Raw genomic sequence first — 17,413 nt, forward strand, 5'->3', positions numbered from 1 at the left:
CTGTACAGATCTGCCAATTATCAGCACTCACTGACTGAAGACAGTGAGGAGCAAGGCCCAAGAACTGGAGGTGATAAAAAAAGGACTAAAACCACACCCAAGGAACGTGCATGCTCTAAAAAGGCAGACCCAAGGAGGAGCCATGCTAAGCAGCTCTTGGAATATGTAACCTAGTTTGGGGAAAAAGCTCATTATGCATAAGGATCTATGAATATGCAACAGGCTGATGTAAGAGAAAAGGTATTTAAGGGGTGTCCCCGAAAATAACAGGGTGCGCTTGGCTGAGTGCCAAGCAATAACCTTTGCTCTATGGTCCTTGTCTCCTGTTGTCCTTTTTGAAACTTCTTAAATTTTCACAGGAGAGTGAAGGTTTTTTTCACAGGCTGAAAACCCTTCCTGTGAACCATCCAGGTGTGTCCAACCCCAGCTGGATGAATTTTCCCAGTAACTGGGGCTTAGGGATAAAACATCTGCAAGCTTTATTTCCTTATTGAGAAATATTTATTCTATTTCATAAAGGAAGTTAAGTTTGTCATTAGACTATCAGTCATAAGATACATTAATGATCTAACACAAGGAACTTAACTGAAAAAAATTCACTTTCTTTACTTAAAACAGTTTGAGTGTTCTTGAGAGCGATCGTTAAATTGTATAAAACATTAGTTGGAGTAGCTTTTTTTAATAAATGAAGGAGCTTTTTTAAAATAAATGAATAAATTATTTATTTAATTAATAAATAAATAATTTATTTATTTAATAAATACATTTTCCCCAAGTGTGTGTGTGTGTGTGCTGTGGTGGTTTCCAGGTTCGGCATGAACCACGACGGGGTCGGCAACAGCTGCGGCTCGCGGGGGCAGGAGACGGCCAAGCTGATGGCTGCTCACATCACCATGAAGACCAACCCCTTCGTGTGGTCCACCTGCAGCAGGGACTACATCACCAGCTTCCTGGAGTAAGGAGTGCACCCCTCCCTGCCCTTCCTCCAGCCTCCCCTGTCAGGGCTCACCCCCAGATTGGGGTGGCCTGGAAAGGTGGAAAAGTCTCTCCTCCAACCCGTGCCTCCAAAGAAAGGCTCAGTAGTCTTCAGTGGTCCGGTCTCAAGGTAGTTTATTGTGTGTTAGCTAAAAGATTTCTCCCTGAGCTGCTGCGGTCCGTTCAGCAGTCAGGCAAGGGCACACACTGACTCCCAGGGGGCTGGTGCCCTCTTTTATATCACACATTACGTGTTAAATGTTTATGGTTTTACCCAATGCCCATCACCTGTATTGAACAGTGACTTTCTACTCTAAACCAATCTGTGAGTGCCAACATCACCAAGAACATGGAGGTTAGGAAGGAGAAAGAAGGAGGACAGGGCACACCCAAGTCCCTCCATCTTAGAACTTCTGACCCCCATGTACAAAACTCAGACCCCTCTGTACAAGGCCTAAAACCCCCCTGCACAGCACTCAAAAGCTCTTCCTCTCACTTTGTGACTACTTCTACTATAACATCTAAACTTTTGTGATTTCTTGTTCTTCCTGCAAGGTTGGTAAATTGTTCCATGGATCAGGTTCAAAGCCACAGGGGTCTGTGGCTGCACTCCAGGGTCTCAAATGCTTCTGACCTGGGCCTGGAACATCCAAGAGTGTCCAAGGGACATTCTGGGTTCTGACACTCCCCAAGTCTCTTGTGAGGAGGGAGTAAAGCCAAAGCAAAGCCCCCAGCCCCCCAGAACCTTCTGTCCTGTCTCCCAGAGTCACTTTCTTTCCTTCCTTTAGATTTTCCTGTGTTTTTCCTGCCTGTTGAACATCTAAACCCATTTGTGTTGTGGCTGGGAGAGCTTTATTTATTTATCATATTATTTATTATATATTATATATATATAACATATATTATTATATGTTTTTGTTTATTTATTATTCCCACGTCCAGAAACTTCACAAATAGATCAGTCCCCCCTGGAGGCATTTGGCAGGTTCTGCAGAGCAGGGTTGGTGTGCTGGGGACAGGGTTGGGTCTGCATGGTGCAGGTGCTTTCTCCAGGCTGTGAGAAGGAGTTTTCAGTGTCAATGAGCAAAGCAGGGCAAAGATTTTGTGTTTCTTTTTCTTACAAAGCACTTTTAGGATTCAGGAGAAGGGACAGGACAAGGGGGATGGATGCAAACTAAAAGAGAGCAGTTTAGATTGGATATTAGGAGGAATTTCTTTGTTGGGAGGGTGGGCAGGTCCTGGCACAGGGTGCCCAGAGCAGCTGGGGCTGCCCCTGGATCCCTGGCAGTGCCCAAGGCCAGGCTGGACCGGGCTTGGAGCAGCCTGGGATGGTGGAAGGTGTCCCTGCCCATGGAATAAGATGAGCTTTAAGATCTCTCCCTGTTGGTTTCTTGGTCTTACTTTGGGCTTCTCTTTGGGGACTCCCCTAATGGGGGAAGCCCTCTTGGAGTAGTTTTGTGTCAGGAACAAGAGACACATTGGACTTTTTTGGTTTTTAGCTTCTTGCTTGTTGTTATCTTGTCAAAACTTTAGTATGACTTTGTGTGTAGGAAAATAGTACAAAAATGGCCTTTCATGTATAGTTTTAAGGTCTTTTAAGGGCTGAATTAAAACTAAACTACACAATTAAGAAATTATACTTAGATTATTTTCTTTTTTAACTTAATAACTTATTTCTTGAAGCTCGTAATGTGGACTTTTTAGTCTAATTACAAAATACCACCCAAACCCACGAAGAAGAAAGTGAAAAAGAACAACTTGCTTTTGCTTTAAAACTTCTATTTTGTTTCATATTTATTTTTATATTCTAAAAACTTTAAGTTTTCTACTTTGTGACATTACAAACTTTTAATTAACTACACACTTGTTATTTTAGTGCTATGAATTAATTTTGGAAGTCTTCTCTATAGCCTTTGGTCAAATGTAGTGGTTTTTTGTGAGTCTGTGCTTTTTAGCATAGAAAGTTTAAAATTTTCAGCATCTAAGGTTCCAACACTTCCCAACCCAAATCATTCTATGATTTAGGCTCCTGAATCCCGGCATTTCGAGGCTGTCACCACGCTTAAATCAATCCCTTGAGCAGGGCTCAGGCAGCCCCTGGCTTTCCATCCCAAAGCAATCCATCAGGATCCGTTTTGGTGAGGTTTTTTGTAGGACAATGGCACTTCCTAAAGGAAGGACTGGGCAGGGCTTGAGGGACGACTGGAAGCAGCACAAGTGTGGGGTCAGCATGGAGGGAAGCCCCCAGGGAGCGTGAACAGCAGAGCTCAGCTTCTGGAAGGCAGCAAGAGGAGCAGCCACGGCTCCTCCCCGAGGGGCTCCCTCTGTCCTGCAACCAAACCTGGTGGCTCGGCAGCAAATCCCACATCTGACAGCTGTGGCTTGGCCACAGCCAAGCCTGTCCCCCACGCTGGTGCCCGCTGGCCATGCAGGCAGCGAGGCACGTGGCACAGCCTCGTCCTCTGCTGACCCCGAGCTCCTGGCAGGGCTGGAGGAGGATGGAGAGTTCATCCCCGCTCCTCGTGCTCCGTGCTGGCCACACCAGGCTCCAAGAGCCTCCGGTGGGACGTGGTGTGTGCAGGATTTGGGGCTGGGGGTGATGACAGCGGGTTTGATTTAGGGGGAGCTCAGAGAGCAGCGAGGAAAGGGGAGGGAAAGGCGTTTCTGGCTGAATTTGGATGTTTCTACAAAGCTCTGGCAAGCGGGAGGCTGGGCTTGGAGGGGGGGTTGGGGCTTCACGGCTGGGGGGAGCAGCCCCTCTGCCCACGCAGTGCCCACCTGAGGGTGCTGGGCACACCTGCCTGCACTCACCACGGGGACAACCAGGGCCTGGCAACAGCCTGGAGAAGGCTGGAGCTGTGCCAGGGCTTGGCATGGAGCTCAGGGAAAGGTTCTTCCCCCCGAGGGTGCTGGCACTGCCCAGGCTCCCCAGGGAATGGTCCCGGCCCCAAGGCTGCCAGAGCTGCAGGAGCGTTTGGGCAGCGCTGCCAGGGATGCTCAGGGTGGGGGTGTTGGGGTGTCTGGGCTGGGACAGGGCTGGGCTGATGATCCCTGGGGGTCCCTTCCAGCTCAGGATATTCCAGGTTTCTATGAACCCTCAGATCAACACTTCCAGAGTTACCTTGGAACCAGGATGTGCTTCCCAGCCTGGGAAGGATTTCAGAGCCCTTCCTCTCACCCAGGGCAGACCCAGATTTATCCCCTCAGCAGAGCCGCGAGTGGCAGCTGCTGATCCCTCACCTCCAGTGCTCTCTCTCCCCTCATCCCTTCTCAGCTCTGATTGTCCCTCTGTGCTTTCAGCTCGGGGATGGGATTGTGCCTGAACAACGCTCCCCCCAAGCAGGATTTCATCTACCCCACGGTGGCCCCGGGCCAGGCCTACGACGCCGACGAGCAGTGCCGCTTCCAGTACGGAGTCAAATCCCGCCAGTGTAAATACGGGGTAGAGAGCCTTCCTGCTTTACTATCGGTTCCCAGGGCTGGAGGAGGGGGCATGTGGGGAGGAAAGGTCCCTGGGCTGTCCCTGCTGCCCACATCTGTCATTGTTGCCATTAGAAATGAAGGGATGGGACTATTTTTGAGCTGACAACGATTTATTGGTCAGATAAACATCAGTCTCAGAGGCTGTGAGATTTTAGAGGAGCAGGCAGTTGGCCATAGCTCAAAGAAGTCACAAGTTTCTTTGTTACAAGGCAATATAGAACTTTCTAAACCAAGAGACAGTTGCCACAGAGTTTATTTTGCTTTTCTAACCTATCATCTTCACTTACCTCTACTGCACTGTGGATACTTTTGTCCAATGGCTTCTGTCACACTTGCACACATATGCTTCTATTATAACATCTAAACCCTTAACTTGTTCTATACAACCCCACCCTTATAAACCCTTCACCATCTTATCAATACAGTTTCCTACATTATAAACCCTTCACCATCTTATCAATAGTTTCCTACATTACAAACCCTTCACCATCTTATCAATACAGTTTCCTACATTATAAACCCTTCACCATCTTACCAATGCAGTTTCTCACTTAAGGCATATTCTTACTTACAATTATAGGAACAGAAGTTTATGATTTTTCTGCTAAATATCTATGTATTGTATTTTTACATCAATCCAAGCTTCTTCCAAAGCTGCAGATCAAACCCTCCCGTGTCTGTGGAAGTTTCATTATAAACCCTTCACCACCTACATTATAACATCTATATTATTATTACATGTAGATTATAACATCTACATCTACTACATTATAAACCTTTCACCATCTTATCAATACCATTTCCTACATTATAAACCCTTCACCATCTTATCAACACAGTTTCCTACATTATAAACCCTTCACCATCTTATCTATACAGTTTCCCACCCAATTAAAGCATATTCTTACAACTATCAGAACCTAAGTTTATGATTTTTCTGCTTAATATCTGTGTACTGTATTTTTACATCAAGCTTCTTCCAAGGCTGCAGATCAAATCCTTCAGTGTCTGTGGAAGTTTCTGTTTTTCTGTCTCCCACACACATCACTGTGCTGCTCCAAACCAGGGGCACTGGTGAGCTCCTGGTGAGCTCCGTGCTGTGCTTCCCTGGCAGAGCACACAGGGAATCCATAAATGTTGATCTCAGCTCAGTTCGGGTCGGATTAATCTCATGGCAAGAGATTTCTTGCCTCTTCCTTGGCTGCTGCAGGTCCCCCTCCTCCAGGCTCCCCTCTCTTTGTACAAGGATATATTTTCCATAATCCTCACCAGAAATCATTGTGCTGCTCATATAAACTCAGGAAGAGAAAAGTCTTTGTCCCAGGTGAGGTGAGGGATGTGCTGGAGGTTGCTGCCCACTTCACCCCTCCTCCCACCACCTCACTGCCATCCCCTGGTCTTTGAGCCCAGGAAAACCCTGAAAGGGGGAGCAGGCAGGAAACTCAGGAAATGAGAGTTTAGGGGTTGCCTTGCTGAAGTCCAGCCTGGGGGATTGAGTGCCACAGGAGCTGGGAAGGACCTGGACTTCCTGATTTGAATTTTGGGTGGGTGCTGGGACAGCCAAGGAAAGATTTTTGTTTGCTGGAGCTCTGAGAGGTCAGAATGGGCTGAAGCTCGGGATCTGTGGCTCAGGAAACCTCCTGGAAGGAGATCTGGAGTCCTCAGTGTCACTCAGTGCACCGAGCAGACACTGAGCTCTTAGCTTTGGTGGCCCTGGGGTGGCTGCAGCCGGCAGCACCTGGCAGGGTTTGATCTCTTGTTGTCCCCACCATGATGAAGACATTTGGTGTCCCCGTGTCCTTGGTGCCTCCCAGGCATGACACTGCCCCTGGTGCAAGCAAATCCTAATCTGGGCTTTGTTTCCTTGTCTCTCCCCTCCTCCCTGCCCCCGTGTCCCCCCACACCTCCCTCTGTGCAGGAAGTCTGCAGCGAGCTGTGGTGTCTGAGCAAAAGCAACCGCTGCATCACCAACAGCATCCCGGCAGCTGAGGGCACCATCTGCCAAACCAACACCATCGACAAGGGGGTAAGGCAGCCCTGGGCACTGCAGGGAGCTGGCAGGGAGGGGCTGCATCCCTTCTCCAGCAAAAAAAATGGGATTGTTGTTTGAGCTGGGGGTGTGGGGTTGATTTAGGAGCACCCAGCAGCCTGTCCAGCCCTGACCCCAGAGTGCAGAGCTGCCCTGGAGGGAGGCTGGGATGGGCCAAGGAGCCCAGAAATCACCCCAAAGTCCAGCTCAGAGCTCAGCTTGTGCAGTGCTGGAGTATGGAATGTGGAATATGGAATATGGAGTGTGATGTGTGGAATGTGGAATGTGATATATGGAATATGGAATGTGGAATATGGAATGTGGAATGTGGAACATAGAACGTGGAATGTGAAAAGTGGAATGTGGAATATGGAATATGGAATATGGAATATGGTGTGAGACGTGTGGAATGTGGAATATAGAACATGGAATGTGAAAAGTGGAATGTGGAATATGGAATATGGAATATGGTGTGAGACATGTGGAATGTGGAATATGAAATGTGACATATGGAATGTGATATATGGAATATGGAATATGGACTGTGACGTGGAGTGTGGAAAGTGGAATATGGAAAGTGGAATATGGAATGTGATATGTGGAATATGGAATGTGGAGTGTGATATATGGAATGTGCAATGTGGAATATAGAATGTGGAGTGTGATATATGGAATGTGGAATGTGGAATATAGAATGTGGAATATGGATTATGAAATTTGGAATGTGAAAAGTGGAATATGGAATGTGGAGTGTGGAATGTCCTTCCTTTAGAAAGTGCCACTGTCCTACAAAAAACCTCACCAAAATTGATCCCGATGGATTGCTTTGGGAATATTGAATGTGGAATATGGAATATGGAATGTGGAATATGGAATATAGAATGTGAAATGTGAAAAGTGGAATGTGATATATGGAGTGTGAAGTGTGGAATATGGAATGTGGAATGTGGAAAGTGGAATAAGGAATGTAATATATGGAATACGGAATGTGGAGTGTGGAATATGGAATATAGAATGTGGAATGTGAAAAGTGAAATGTGAAATATGGATTATGGAATGTGGAAAGTAAAATGTGAAAAGTGGAATATGGAATATGGAAAATGGAATGTGGAATGTGGAAAGTGGAATATGGAATGTGATATACGGAATGTATAATGTGGAATATGGAAAATGGAATGTGGAAAGTGGAATGTGGAATATAGAATGTGGAATATGGAATGGGAAATCCCTGCTCTAGCAAAGTGCTCCTTGGTGTCACCCCTGAGGCACAGCAAGGTGACCTCAAGCAGGTGTGGCAGCTCAGGCTGTGCTGCCCATCTCAGGGGTTTCTGTCACTGACACTGAACCCGTTTAACATCTCCTGGATAACTTCAGACACTCCTGAAAAGCAGCAAGTTTTCCATGGATTGTTTCAGGAGGAATAGGATGTCATGGAATGCCATGTCGTTAAATGAACACCTTGTCCTCAGGTCTGCTGGGATCTCCTGGGATCTCCTGGCTGGTCTGAGAAAAGGGATTCCCCCCCCACCCCAGTTTTCCCAGATTTTTGCTTTCAGAGGAACTTGGGAAAAACTGGCTATGATGAAACCTTGGCTTTTTACCCTCGGATGGGAGGGGAGGGCAGGATTTTCCCTGACCATGAATTTTGCCTTGATTGCTTCACTCCCTTCTCCTCCTACACCCATTTTCCCCAGTACAAAGGGAATGCACCGCTCAAACAGAGAGCTTTTGCAGACTGGGACAATGGAGAATCAGGGCTGGGGCATTCCTCATTCCACTAAAAGACAAGTAATTCCCCAGAAACATTTCAGATCCTTAGGAAGCTGGAGGAGCTGGGGTGCAGGGGAGACCATGGCTCTGACAAATCCACGATTCTTTTCATTTTAGTTCTGCTGGGAATTGGGGCAGAGAGGAGCAGACAGCTCCTGGGGCTGCACATCCCTCCTGCTGCACACTCACAGGGACTATGGCATTTTCCCCCCTCCTAGTCATGGCTTTTTCCCAGCTTTTCCCACTTTTAAATATCCCTTCCCCCCCCCCCCCCCCCCCCAACTTTGTGATTGCTTTTTAACCAGGCTTCTTCAAAAGCCTTGAGGGAAGGGAAATGAAGCAGTCACAGCCCCCAGGATTTGTGGGAGCTGCTCCCTGTGAGGATTCTGGCTCACTTTGAACCCCCAGTTACCTCCCTGTGCTTATCCTTTTGGATCCAGTCATTATTTGGAAGTGATTTGATGGCCTTGGGTAGAAGAATATATTTTATATTAAGAAGAATATACTTTTATATTAAGTTTCTGCATTGTCCCCAGCTGGAGTTCCTGGGGTGTGCCCCACACCTCAGCCCTTGGCTGGAGCAGTTCTCCAAGGTCTTCCCTGGCCTCTCCCTTTGCCCTGGGGAGAGCAGACAGAAGGATCAGGGAATTTAAAGTATGAAATATTAAAGGAGAGAGAAAATTCCTGTGCTCTGCCAGCCAGTGTGGGGGAAGGCCAAGCCAAGCTCTGCTGTGCCCACATCCCAAACCTCTGGGTATTTCCTCCTCCCAGATCCTTCTTTTTTAAATTAATCAATCTCCTGTGGTTGTTATGGCTTCACCTGTCTTACCCCAAGAACCCACAGTGGCATTTTTTTCCTCCTTTTTCCCACTTTTAATCATCCCTTTCCCCCAGCTTTGTAACTGCTTTTTAACCAGGGTTCCTCAGAGGGGAGGGAAGGGAAGGGAAGGGAAGGGAAGGGAAGGGAAGGGAAGGGAAGGGAAGGGAAGGGAAGGGAAGGGAAGGGAAGGGAAGGGAAGGGAAGGGAAGGGAAGGGAAGGGAAGGGAAGGGAAGGGCCCCGCCCCCCAGGATTTATTGGAGCTATTCCCAGGCTGTGGGAATATTGTGGAATATCTCCTTCACATGGGATCCCCCTTTGGAGAGGCACTGGTGCTCCCAGGGCTCATGAGCTGGGATTCCTGGGAAGCCACTGTGCGTTTTTCCCAGCTGCCCATGCAGAGTTGGCCCGGGAAGAGCAGGGAGAGGCTGTGCCAGCAGCTCCAGGGTGGGTTCCCAGCCCCTGGAAGGAGCACACAGCACTTTTTTCCTTCCTGGGATTATCTCAGCCCCCAGGGCTCCGTGTCCGGCACCGTGCCCGGACAGCAGCTCTGGCACTGTCCCACCCTCCCATCCCTGGGGACTCCAGGGGGTGTGGGACACGTGCCAGGCCTGAGGGAAATATTTCATAGGCAAATTTCCATGAGCATCTGTCTCCCAGTAGGACAGGGACAGGCGGATTCTTTAAGGATCCTCAGCACAACGATGACACAACGTTGATATTACAATTTAAACTTTATTTGAACTCGAGCTCTTCGCTGATCTGGACATTTTGGACACACAAACCACAACCTGAGCTCCCAGTACAAACAAAACTCGCTCTGTCCTGGCAGTGGTTCTGTCCACATCCCCCAGGGATCCTGGCCCTGCCTGGCAGCAGCAGCTCCAATCCCAGATCACCTGGAACTCTGCCGAGGGCTTTTATAACATGTGAGGTGTGGGACCCAGGACCTCTTTAGAGGAGAATCCCTGACTGGTTTGGGTTGGGAGGGACCTTAAACCTCATCCATGGGCAGGGAGAACTTCCATAGCCCAGGCTGCTCCAAGCCTGGCCTTGGACACTGCCAGGGATCCAGGGGCAACCACAGCTGCTCTGGGAAACATGTGGGATGTGACCCCTTGCCTGCCCCCAGGACGGTGCCATGGGGACTGGGGACACTGGTCCCACTGACCCCAAGGAGAGGCGAGTGCCCTTTGCCTCGGTGCAGCTCCAAGCTCAGATTCCTCAGGATCAAAGCAGATCCCAGCCCTGTGCTGGCTCTGTGGAAGCTCTGGCAGGAGGAGCCCCCTGCCCAGGCTATCCCAATCTCTGTGTCCCCGCAGTGGTGCTACAAGAGGGAGTGTGTGCCCTTCGGGACACGGCCGGAGGGCGTGGATGGAGCTTGGGGGTCATGGTCATCGTGGGGCGAGTGCAGCCGGACATGCGGCGGCGGCGTGTCCTCGTCCGTGCGCCACTGCGACAGCCCCAGGTACGTGCAGGGTGGCCCTGCCACCGTGGTGGCCCTGCAGTGTCCCCAGCCCTTCATGCCCATGGGGAAGGCACGTCTAGGTGCCTGTGATGCCTTGAGGAGGCTGACCTAGAACAGAGGCTGGACGGATGTGGAGGCTTAACTTCTTTTTGCCAGGGTCAGGATTAATTGGGCAAGACAGTATTTCATGTTCAGACTCAAGTGATTATCAGTTCTTATCCATGTCACAGTCTCACAAACCCTGGGTCCTACAGCACTTCACTCAAACAAACTAAAAATGAAACCACATCTCTCTCTCTACAAGGCCTTTTAAGGATGAACTGCCCAATTAAGAAATGACACCTATATTATTTTTACTTTTAACCCAATAACCAACCATTCATGGCTCATAAGGTGGAATTTTTTATCCAATTACACAAAACCACCCAAACCCATGGAGAAGATGAAGAAGAAGGTGAAGAAGAAAGTGAAGGAGAAGAAGAAGGAGAAGAAGAAGGAAGATGAAGAAGAAGGTGAAGAAGAAGAAGAAGAAGAAGAAGGACCAGCCTCCACCCTAAAACCTCCATCATGCTTTATATATATTACTGTATTCTAAAACCTTCAACTCTAAGTTTCCCACCCTGTGACATTCCACACTCCTATTCAAACTCCACACCCACAATCCCAGTTCTATCATTCCATTTTGGAAGCCTTCTCCACAGCCTCAGGTCAAATGCAGTGTTCTCTTGGGGGTCAGTGCCTGTCAGCACAGAAAGTCTGAAATTCTCAGTGACCAGGGTTCCAATAGATGCAGTTAAATAATAAAGTAGGGATTTATTAGAAGGCTTCAATGGATCCACCTTGGGCAGCACAAGAGCCCAGCCAGGGCTGCACCCAAGATGAACCAAAATGGTCACAAAGTGCACGACTGCTAACAGGGGCTCTCACTTTTAGAAGTTCTGCTCCATTTGCATATTGGAGTTCATTGTCCCATTCCAGCTTTAGCCCATGAAGTCCCATCCTGCTTGTTTTTCTCTCTTCATTCCACATTGTTTATGCTCTTGGGCCTGAGATTTGGATCATTTGTCCTTGGTCCCCAGCTGGAGAAGGAATTGTTTTGTCTCCCTGCTCTGTGCAGAGAGCTCACCATCCCCTGACATGGAGCCCAGACCCACACACTAAAGCAGCACAGAATCTGAAAAATAGAAAAGCTCAAACCTGAGGCATCACCTGTGCACTCCACACTCAGCCCTTTATCAGCCTCTGCCTTCCCTCCTCAGAGCCCTGGAAGTGCCTGAGGCTTGGCAAGGAGTGAAACAGCAGAGAATGAGGCATAAAGCTGGCACAGATGGCACTGCCCTGGGGAGACAGGAAATTTCCCAGTTGGAAAATTGGCTCACTCACCAATTTCTTCCTTTTCTATCCATGCACATTTGTGGGGGAGAAAAAAGCACCTTCGGGCCATTCTCAGTGGAGCAGGGACAGTATCCTATCAAAGATCCTGACCACAATCCACTTCTCTAGTGCCACCCCAGCCCTGTGCATGTCCCTTCATGTCACCTGAGCATCAATGACAGCTGCTCTTAGGTCTATCCACATAAAGCTTGGCCTGCTTCCATTTCAGTAATGACTCCTGGAAGGTTTGGCAGGTTTTGAATGCCTTTGTCCAGCTCTGTGTTGGTGTTGGGGCTGCACCACACCCCAAACCCTCTGTGCAAAGCCCTCTGTGCACTCAGGGGGAGATTTTAGGGGCTGTGCCCAGGCGGGATCAGTCCTTGTGGTACAGCAGGGTTGGGAAAAGCCACCTGGGGCAGCCACCCCAAGCTCCTCGTGGCAAAAACCTGCCCTGAACAGTGCCTGGAGCTGTTCAACACCTCCTTCCCTCTTTGGCAGACCCACCATCGGAGGGAAGTACTGCCTGGGGGAGAGGAAACGCTACCGCTCCTGCAACACCGACGTGAGTGGGGGCAGCGGGGCTGGGAGGGACGGGAGGGATGGAGGAGGGGGGATCTGCCCTGTCCAGGGGGATCAGCCCTGTCCAGGTTGGGATGAGCCCTCTCTGGTTGGGATCATCCCTGTCCAGGTGGGATGAGCCCCTCTCCATTTGGGATGAGCCCTGTCTGGATTGGGTTGAGCCATCTCCAAATGGGATTAGCCCTTTCCAGGTTGGGATCAGCCCTCTGTGGTTGGGATCAGCCCTCTCCAGGTTGAATGATCCCTGTCCACATGGAATGAGCCTTCTCCAAGTGGGATAAGCCCTCTCCGGGTGGGATGAGCCCTCTGTGGTTGGGATGAGCTGTGTCTCAGTGGGATGAGCCCTCTCCAAGTGGGATGAGCCCTCTCGGGTTGGGTTGAGCCCTCTCCAGGTTGAATGAGCCCTGTCTGAGTTGGGATGAACCCTGTCCAAATGGGATCAGCCCTGTCCAGGTGGGTGGGATGAGCTCTGTCCAGATTGGGATAAACCCTGTCCAGATGGGATGAGCCCTCTCTGGGTGGGATGAGCCTTCTCCAACTGGGATAAGCCCTCCCTGGGTAGGATAAGCCCTCTCCAGGTGGGATCAGGCCTCTGTGGTTGGGCAGCCCTGTCCAGGTGGGATGAGCCCTCTCCACACAGGTGCGGGGTGCTCTGTGCAGCCCTGGGAGGAAGAGGAGGAGGGGGCAGGGTGGGCTGTGCCAGCAGCGATCCCGCAATGGGGAATTCCAGGCAAGACCAGGCAGGTGTGGGAGCCAGCTCCAGGGGTGGGGGGGCTGCACGGCCCTTTGGGGCTTCGGGATCCAGAGGGGCCCAAAGATAAGGGAGGGAAAGGAGGGGAGATAGAAAATTCCAGCTCTGCTTCTCCCAGGCTGCACCTGCACAGCTGCTCAGTGAGGCTGGGTCAGACTCTGCTTCCTGGGGCTGAGGGTTAAACATCAAAGATTTACAGAAAAAAACTGTGCTGAGGGGATGCTCAGAGAAGCTTGGCACCTGGGGAATTGCAGCTTCAACACCCACAGGCTGCTGGAGAGGGAAACAGATGGGTCCTGTTGCTTCTCTGGGTTTTGAGGGATTGCTCCCCAGGATCACAGATCAGGCAGAGCTCCTGGGGCCCCTCCTCGTGCTCTTGGTCTTCAAAAAGTGTCCGGCTTTGCAGGAGGGACTGTCCTGCCACCTTGTAGCAGTGTCAGGGCTGGTGTCCCTGTCCCCGAGGGGCTGGTGGCAGTGCCCCATTGTCAGGGCTGGTGTCCCTGTCCCCGAGGGGCTGGTGGCAGCGCTCCATTGCCAGGGCCAATGTCCCTGTCCCCGAGGGGCTGGTGCCAGTTGCCAGAGCTGGTGGCAGTGCTCCATTGCCAGGGCCAATGTCCCTGTCCCCGAGGGGCTGGTGGCAGTGCTCCATTGCCAGGGCCAATGTCCCTGTCCCCGAGGGGCTGGTGGCAGTGCTCCATTGCCAGGGCCAATGTCCCTGTCCCCGAGGGGCTGGTGGCAGTGCTCCATTGCCAGGGCCAATGTCCCTGTCCCCGAGGGGCTGGTGCCAGTTGCCAGAGCTGGTGGCAGTGCTCCATTGTCAGGTCTGATGTCCTTGTCCCCAAGGGGCTGGTGTCTCTGTCCCCAAGGGGCTGGTGGCAGTGCCCAGCTGTGCCCCTGCCCTCCTGGCAGCCGGGCCAGGCCGCCCCAGCCGCACACTGACCAGTGGCTGTGTGACCACAGGACTGCCCGCCGGGCTCGCAGGACTTCCGAGAGCTGCAGTGCGCCGAGTTCGACAACGTGCCCTTCCGAGGGAAGTACTACACCTGGAAAACCTACCGGGGAGGTGAGCCTGGGGCAGGAGCTGCTCGGGTCTGCTCCCCCTTGTTGCTACGTGGCAGGGTGGTAGAAATGCTGCGACCTCCCTCAAAGTGTCTCCTTCAGAACCCACTGGAGTAAAGCAATGTTACAGGCCAGGGACAGTGTGGCAAAAGGGACCTGGGGGTGCTGGTCAACAGCCGGCTGAACATGAGCCAGCAGTGTGCCCTGGTGGCCAAGAAGGCCAACGGCTCCTGGCCTCTACCAGGAATAGTGTGGCCAGCAGGAGCAGGGAGGTCATCCTTCCCCTGTACTCGGCACTGGTGAGGGCACACCTCAAGTGCTGTGTCCAGTCCTGGTCCTTCAGTTTGGGAAGGACGTTGAGATGCTTGAGCGCATCCAGAGAAGGGCAACAAGGCTGGTGAAGGGCTTGGAACACAAACGCTGTGAGGAACGGCTGAGGGAGCTGAGGACACAGTCTCAAGCTGCCCAAGGGAAATACAGGTTGGATATTAGGAAAAAGTTTTTTACAAGAAAGGGTCATAAACTTCTGGAATGGCTGCCCAGAGAGGAGGTGGAGTCACCATCACTGGATGTGTTTAAACAAAGCCTGGATGTGGCACTGGGTGCCAGGGTTCAGATAGGGATAGAATACACACCCCCATTTCCAACCTAAGCCAGGTGCCCGATGGGGAGGAGACAGAGCAGGAAGGGAAAGTTTCCTGAGCAGGAGAAGGGATGGGATCTGGTGGGTCCTTCAAAGAGCAGCACTTCCCTCTTCCCGAGGTCAGCCCTGGTCCTGCAGAAGGGCCTGGAGGAGGCTCTGTGGCAGAAATCTCTCACTAATGAGGAGGAACAGCTCATCTCCTTGGTGCAGTTAATGAACTGGACTGGGGAAATCCTTCCCAGCTGTGTAACCAAGCCCAGCTCCCAGCAGGGCTCCTGCAGCTGGAGCAGCTGTGCTGAGGCTGCAGGGGATGGGTCAATAAAAATGTAATAAAATTGGGAGGCTGTAAAGTCACCCCAAGACCCCAGTGGATGCCAAGGTGGAAGACAACCCTGCAGGCTGGAGCTGCCCTGGCTCAGACCTCTCTCCTTCCCCAGGCATGGCCCATGGCTTGGCTGGCCAGCTGAACATCACCCTTGGGGTGTCATCTGTCCCTGATATGGATTTTTGGCTTTCATGAAGAGCCCCTTCCTCTCTCTCTGCTTCAGCTTCCTCTGCCACAAAATAAGTGATGAAACCCCTCCCCTCATGGGAGGCTGGCAGTGCTGGCAGTGCCATGTTTTGAAGGGATCTGGGAGCTTCATCTCCTCTTCCCACGGTGGCTGTGGGTCATGAGAAGCACTTCTATTTTGTTTATTCAGAGTCAAAGGGTGTCACTTTTGTCCCCTGGGGTGGCCCAGGGAGGAAACATGGAGTGGGGAAAGTCAAGGAACTTCTTTGCACAAGTCTGGGCTCTCTCTTTCAGAACGGGGGAGATCTGGTGTGTATCCAGTACCTAAAGGGGGCTGGAAAGAAAGAGAATTTTAGCAAGGCCTGGAGGGACAGGACACAGGGAATGGCTCCCACTGCCAGAGGGCAGGGCTGGATGGGATATTGGGAATTAGGAATTGTTCCCTGGGAGGGTGGGCAGGCCCTGGCACAGGGTGCCCAGAGCAGCTGGGGCTGCCCCTGGATCCCTGGCAGTGCCCAAGGCCAGGCTGGACAGGGCTTGGAGCAGCCTGGGACAGTGGGAGGTGTCCCTGCCATGGCAGGGGTGGCACTGGATGGGCTTTAAGGGCCCTTCACCCAACCCCCTGTGACTCCATGATTTCAGCAGCACCAGGACCTTCATCCTGACATGCCTGGGGGGCTCTGTGGTCCTTGGTGGCATTTGGGTGTCAGAGGCACATCCTGGAGGAGCTGGGGCATCCCTTGCAGCTCCACCTTTCCCATGTCATAGACCTGACCCCAGGGAACCCCTCCTGTCCTGCCCTTGCCACTGATGTTCTGGGCCCTGTGTCCCCAGACTTTGGGGTGACAGTGAGGGCTGATCCTCACCTCCTGAGCCCTTCCAGCAGTGCCCAGAGGCCTCAGGCATGCGGGGTGCCAATTCCTCCCTCCCCAGAAGCCCCCCAGGATCCTTCTTTGCTGGCAGCCTCGTCCTTGGGCATCCCTCCCTCCAGCTGACAGGGAATCTGCTCCTCAGCTTGGTTCTGGGCACTTTGGGAGCCCATCATCACCACCCTGAGCCCCTTCTCCCGCTCAGCTCATCCCAAAAGGGTGGGTGGGTTCGGGGGTGCCTTGCTTCACCATATTTCTTTGGGAAATATGCACCCACCCTGCAGGCAAGGAGTGCCCCACCAGCTTGGAGGAGGGGGGCACCAATCCTGCGGGCATTTGGGAAGGGAAGGAGCTGGACAGCGGCTCCCTGAGGTCGGGGCTGATTTCCAGCTGATTTCCAGCGATCCCGCAGCTCAGACCTCGGGCTGGGGAGGCAGAGCCCCGGAGAGGAGCGCTGAGCTCAGCAGTCCGCACATACCTCCTGGAATGTGGCTTGAATTGTTTGTTTACTTCGCTTTGTTCCTGTTCATTTTGCTCTTGGCCCATTCGGGAGTTCGGGGGGAGCGATGGGAGGAGCAGGAGCTTGAGGAAAACAGGACATTGCTCGTCAGAAATTGTAATAAGGCTTAATTCCTCCATAGGAGAGGGCAGGCAGGAGGAACAAAACATCCTCGGAGGCAGCAGCCAGCTGAAAATATTTTATTTTAATAGCCCTGTTAAACGTGCAAAGGAGGAACCAGGCAGACCCCAAGTGAAGGGAGAGGGTCAGAATCTGCAGGATGGTGCCTGCCTGGGGCTTTCCCCCCTCCAGGACAGGGACAGGAGCCCAGGAAGGGCTGGAGCTGGGCCAGGGCTTGGCATGGAGCTCAGGGAAAGGTTCTTCCCCCCGAGGGTGCTGGCACTGCCCAGGCTCCCCAGGGAATGGTCCCGGCCCCAAGGCTGCCAGAGCTGCAGGAGCGTTTGGACAGCGCTGCCAGGGATGCTCAGGGTGGGGTGTTGGGGTGCCTGGGCAGGGACAGGGGCTGCACTGATGATCCCTGGGGGTCCCTCCCAGCTCAGGATATTCTGGGATTCCATAATTGTG

The 17,413-nt window shown here is 51.8% G+C and overlaps 1 protein-coding gene across 1 annotated transcript in view; it reads left to right on the top strand.

Moving 5' to 3' along the window:
* Positions 1 to 17,413, top strand: part of ADAMTS10 (ADAM metallopeptidase with thrombospondin type 1 motif 10) — a 68,589-nt gene that overhangs the window by 38,009 nt on the left and 13,167 nt on the right. Inside the window, exons 10-15 of the mRNA XM_068173670.1 lie at positions 809 to 955; positions 4,276 to 4,417; positions 6,377 to 6,484; positions 10,398 to 10,543; positions 12,416 to 12,479; positions 14,208 to 14,310. Of these exons, the coding sequence (XP_068029771.1) occupies positions 809 to 955; positions 4,276 to 4,417; positions 6,377 to 6,484; positions 10,398 to 10,543; positions 12,416 to 12,479; positions 14,208 to 14,310 (710 nt within the window). The remainder of the gene's footprint in view (positions 1 to 808; positions 956 to 4,275; positions 4,418 to 6,376; positions 6,485 to 10,397; positions 10,544 to 12,415; positions 12,480 to 14,207; positions 14,311 to 17,413) is intronic.

Source organism: Anomalospiza imberbis, chromosome 27 (genome assembly GCF_031753505.1).
Source record: "Anomalospiza imberbis isolate Cuckoo-Finch-1a 21T00152 chromosome 27, ASM3175350v1, whole genome shotgun sequence".
In the NCBI taxonomy this organism is placed as follows: domain Eukaryota; kingdom Metazoa; phylum Chordata; class Aves; order Passeriformes; family Viduidae; genus Anomalospiza; species Anomalospiza imberbis.